Source organism: Herpailurus yagouaroundi, unplaced genomic scaffold (assembly GCF_014898765.1).
Source record: "Herpailurus yagouaroundi ecotype Mexico unplaced genomic scaffold, PumYag 180, whole genome shotgun sequence".
In the NCBI taxonomy this organism is placed as follows: domain Eukaryota; kingdom Metazoa; phylum Chordata; class Mammalia; order Carnivora; family Felidae; genus Herpailurus; species Herpailurus yagouaroundi.
In genome coordinates, this window is record NW_024412411.1 from 16,950,044 (window position 1) to 16,954,415 (window position 4,372).

Sequence of the window (4,372 nt, forward strand, 5' to 3'; positions counted from 1 at the left end):
AGTACTTTTATCTATCTCCCTGCAATACACGAAAAAGGGCAGAGCCAATACCGAAAGTTTTCTCAGACTAGTAGCTTCAACACACGTGTAAGTCAAAAACTCTGGGCAAAAAAAAAAAAAGGCTCTTTCCCACAAACTAACAAAAGGAAAAAAAACTTTTTTTGCTATTTTCTCCGGTATTCGAGCTTATTTTTCATGGGCACAGCTTTAAAGAAATATGCAGATTGGGCAGGGAGATCCTAAGATTGCACGGTCTCAACTCTCTTCCAAACCAAATAAACCAAAACCCAAAAACTAAAAAGGGAAAAAAGTTCTCGAAAAAGTGTTTAGGCCCCGGGAATAGCTAAGGAAACGTGCAATTAGAAGTTCTCAGCCGCTCAGCTTGGACTTCTCGGCCCTGGAGCGGGAAAAGGCACCCCCAAGGGGCCTCAAGTCCATCCTGGCTTCCCACTAGCACCGGCCTCGGGTCTCGGCGCTCCGCGTGGACGCTGGGGGCAGAGAGCTCGGGAAGGCAAGGAAGGAGTCCCGGGCCAAAGCGGGAAGGGGGAGAGGCCGGGGCGCCGCGGCTTACCCATAACCGAGCAGTTGACTTCGCTCCGAGAACCAACGGGGCCCACCTGGAAGACCCAGGTGCCCAGCAGGTCAGGGTAGGTGCAGTTGGCAGGTGTGTCGCAGTACGCGGGGCCAGCGACGGCGAGGAGCAGCAGGAGGGCGGCGAGCAGCGACTGGGGCCTAGGACCCATGCTGGCGGGGCCCCAGAGGGGAGGAGAAGGACGAAGTCGTCACCGAAGAGCAGAGGGCTCACAGCGAGGCGACCCAGCACAGCGCGAGCCTTAAAATAGCCTGAGCTGCCGGAAACCCACGGCCGGCAAGGGGCGGGGGCGGGGGCGGGGTCTGGGACCCCAGGGGCGGGGGGAGGGGCGCTCGGGCGCAGTACCGCGCTCCCGGGTGCGCGCAGCTCCGCACCTGGCCGCAGCTCCACCAGAGCCTGGCTTGAACCTGCGGACAGGGTCTATTACCATGGGACGTCTCCAAATAGGAGTTAAGAACCACAGTGACTTTGTTCCATGAGAAGTAACCCCGGGGGGAACAATGTGCGGCGGTAGGCAGCAACTAACGATCAGAAAGAGACAGACATACAACGGAGGTGAGGGGGTGGGGGTGGGAATAGACAGAAAGTGTGAAAAAGACCCAGAGAGGAAGCGATCTAACAAGTGGAGTTTTCTTTTACTCCCTCCCCTTCCCCAGTTAGTCCTCACCAACTCAGTTATTTTGTACCCACTGGGGAAAACGTTGCCTGCTACCCCCAGGCACCCCAGCTGTTTGAGAATTGCTCTTCCTTCCGTTTGCCAAAAGTTTCACAGCAATTTTTTGCTTGGTTTTGTTTGGTTTCCTGTTAACGTTGTTTACTTATTATCCACAAGAGAATTCAGTTGGAGTGCAAACTTGCAGGTTTTTGTGTATCAGTTGTTTTTTTTTTTTTTTTTCCCCTGCAAACTTTATAGGATTTAGTTAAGGCAAGTACTCACACACATGCACAAAAGCTGTCAGAGATTGTGGATCTCCACCCCTTCTTTTACATATGAAAAGCAGGAGGCCCAGAGAGAGGAAGTAACTTGCCCAGGGTGAGGAAGGAAGCTGGTAGGAGAAAGCTGGTTTTATGAGCAGGTCCAGTGTGCCAGTCTGACTGCCAATAATTATTACGTAACACTGTTTCCAAGTGCCTCATGGCTTAGTTTAAATATCACCCTTTTCTGGGAGAGCTCCTGTGACTTTTCCTGACTATTGGTGGAAGTTGGGGCTTCTTTTATACACAGAGCCTGTTAGGTGTCAGGCCGTGTGTCAGCATCAAGGGCAAGTGATGAACAAGATAGACTTTTATGTGTCCTTGTTCTCTAGGGCACACGTATTTTGCCCTCATCACAGTGGTTACAAATAAATAAGCTCATTATTCACCTTTGTCTCCCTAGATTATGACTTAAAAACACCCAGAAATTGGGGCACCTGGGTGGCTCAGTCATTTAAGCATCCCACTCTTGATTTCAGCTCAGATCATGGATTTCCATCAGGTTCCTGGATCAGGCCCTAAATCATGGTCCATGCTGACAGCATGCAGAGCATGCTTGGGATTCTCTCTCTCCCTCCCCCCACCCCCCCACTAGTGTATGTTCCCTCTCTCTCTCTGGCTCTTTCTCTCTCAAAAAAAACAAAAAAACAAAACAAAACACACACACACACACACACACACACACACACACACACACACTCAGAAATTGTCCTGGGGTTTTAAAATAAATGCATAATAACTGAGGGGGTTCAGAGTAAGTCTCCTCAAAACATGCCACTGAGGCATATTGACTATTTTGAGCTGAAGGCAATCAAGGCCCTACCTGGCCATGAGAAACTTTTTGGGGTGCCTGGGTGGCACAGTCGGTTGAGTGTCTGACTTAGACTCAGGTCATGATCTCACATTCCTGGGTTCAAGCACTGCATCAGGCTGGGTCTGACAGCTCAGAGCCTGGAGCTGGCTTCGGATTCTGTGTCTCCCTTTCTGTCTGCCCCTCCCCAGCTCACGCTCTGCCTCTCAAAAAATAAAATAAAATAAACATTAAAAATTTTTTTTTAAGGAAAGAAACTTTTTATCCCTCAACTACCTAGGAAAATCTAATTGAGGATCTTTTCCAGAATTAGACTTAGTACCAGAGATACATTTTATCTGACTGACCTATCTGCATGGTAGGGCAAAGATCTAATTACCAAATATCCTCTCTTCTTCTTATTGCCCTGTGAATTGTCCCCTTCTCCTTTGATGTGCCAGGCCCCTAGCCTATTCCTCAGCTCAGGATGGAGTCCATAACTCATTTTGCCTTTCTGGCTTTCAACTTATCATTGTATGTGGGGTTCCCATACATACAAAATCACATTTTATTTCCTCCTGTTAATCTGTTTCATGTCGATTTAATTCTTATCCCAGCTAGGAGAACCTTTGAAGGGTAGAGGAAATTTTTTTTCTCCCCTGTATAAATAACCTTATCTTGGTTTTGAAGCCTGGAAGCCAATTTCAATTTGGCAAGAGGAACTGCTCTTGAAAGCTCAGAAGTGAGTATGCTTTCTAATGTAGGCAAAAACTGCAAAGGCAAGGGTGTGGCCTTTTAGATTTCATGGCCCTATGCTTGAGATTAAAAGTTGACATTATGTAATTACAGTAACACACTTAACAATACACCAACAGAGTAGCATTGCCTTCTGAAGTTTCCCCAAAGTGTGTTATTTATTAAAACATGAAGTCTTTTACTAGGTTGTCAATATTGAAGAGTTGAACAATCCAGTTGGAAATTTCTTTGATAGATGTAATCAAGTAGCATAGTTAATTGTGAAGATAGTTTAAATAGTCTTTGTTCACTGAATGATAACTAAAAGGGGATCTTGGAGAACTTTTAGTCTAATGGATTAATTTTAGTATTGGAAAGTAGAGATCCAGAGATCATAATAACTCACTAGATGTCACAATGCTAGTTACTGAGATTCAAAAATAAACCTCAGATAACTTGATTTTAAATTTAGTTTGTTTCCAATTATCTACTATTTACAAACTATTCCCCCTCAAAGTAAAGTGCTGGTCCTCTTTCCGTTAGCAGGGAGGAAAATTACGTGATTCTCAAACTGATCAGGCCCTATGTTTTATTTTTATAACATATTTTATAGAGACCTTTACCATTGTGAAGTGAAATGTGTATATAATATAAGGTACTTATACATTTAATAAAAAAGAAAACTAAAATACCAAATTTAATATAAGGAATAAATGGAAAGATGTTTTAAGTAAATTTCTAATGCAAAGATATATTTCATCATCTAAAATGCTCATGGATCAATGTGCTGGAAAACAGAATATGACATTCAGATACTCATTATGTCTCTACATAAAATTATAGAATCGGGAAAAGTGATGGGTGCCTTTTCTCTGAAAACAGAGATAATCTCAGCGAGTTAGAATACAAATATCTCATCAGATGGTCATTCAACCCATACCTTGATGTTGATGCTAGATAACTCTTGGTCAAGTCCCAGCAGAAAAAAAAAAAAAAAAAAAAAATACTATCCTCTGTTGATTTATCCAGAAGTTTCATTCCTGAAAATTTGGCATATATTGAAATGATATGAAATGAAATTGATTTTACACGCAAACCAGAATTTGGTGCTCAGATCATTATAAGTAGGCAGCCTTTTTAGCAGTAGTTCTCAAAGCATGGTCCCAGGATCAATGGGACCAGTCGCAGCCAAATCTTCCTGGGATTTGTAAGAAAAGCACATTCCTGACCCCTCCCTCATAACCTACTGAATCAGAAAATGTCTGGGTAGGTCCCAGCAA

The 4,372-nt window shown here is 44.2% G+C and overlaps 1 protein-coding gene across 2 annotated transcripts in view; it reads right to left on the reverse strand.

Moving 5' to 3' along the window:
* Positions 1-857, reverse strand: part of CTSC (cathepsin C) — a 38,267-nt gene extending 37,410 nt beyond the window's left edge. Inside the window, exon 1 of one of the 2 annotated variants that reach the window (XM_040489581.1) lies at positions 572-846. In XM_040489581.1, the coding sequence (XP_040345515.1) occupies positions 572-743 (172 nt within the window). In that variant the 5' untranslated portion in view covers positions 744-846. Of the gene's footprint in view, positions 1-571 lie in introns of both variants that reach the window. The other variant, XM_040489582.1, reaches the window with a different exon arrangement.
* Between the last annotated feature and the right edge of the window lie 3,515 nt (positions 858-4,372).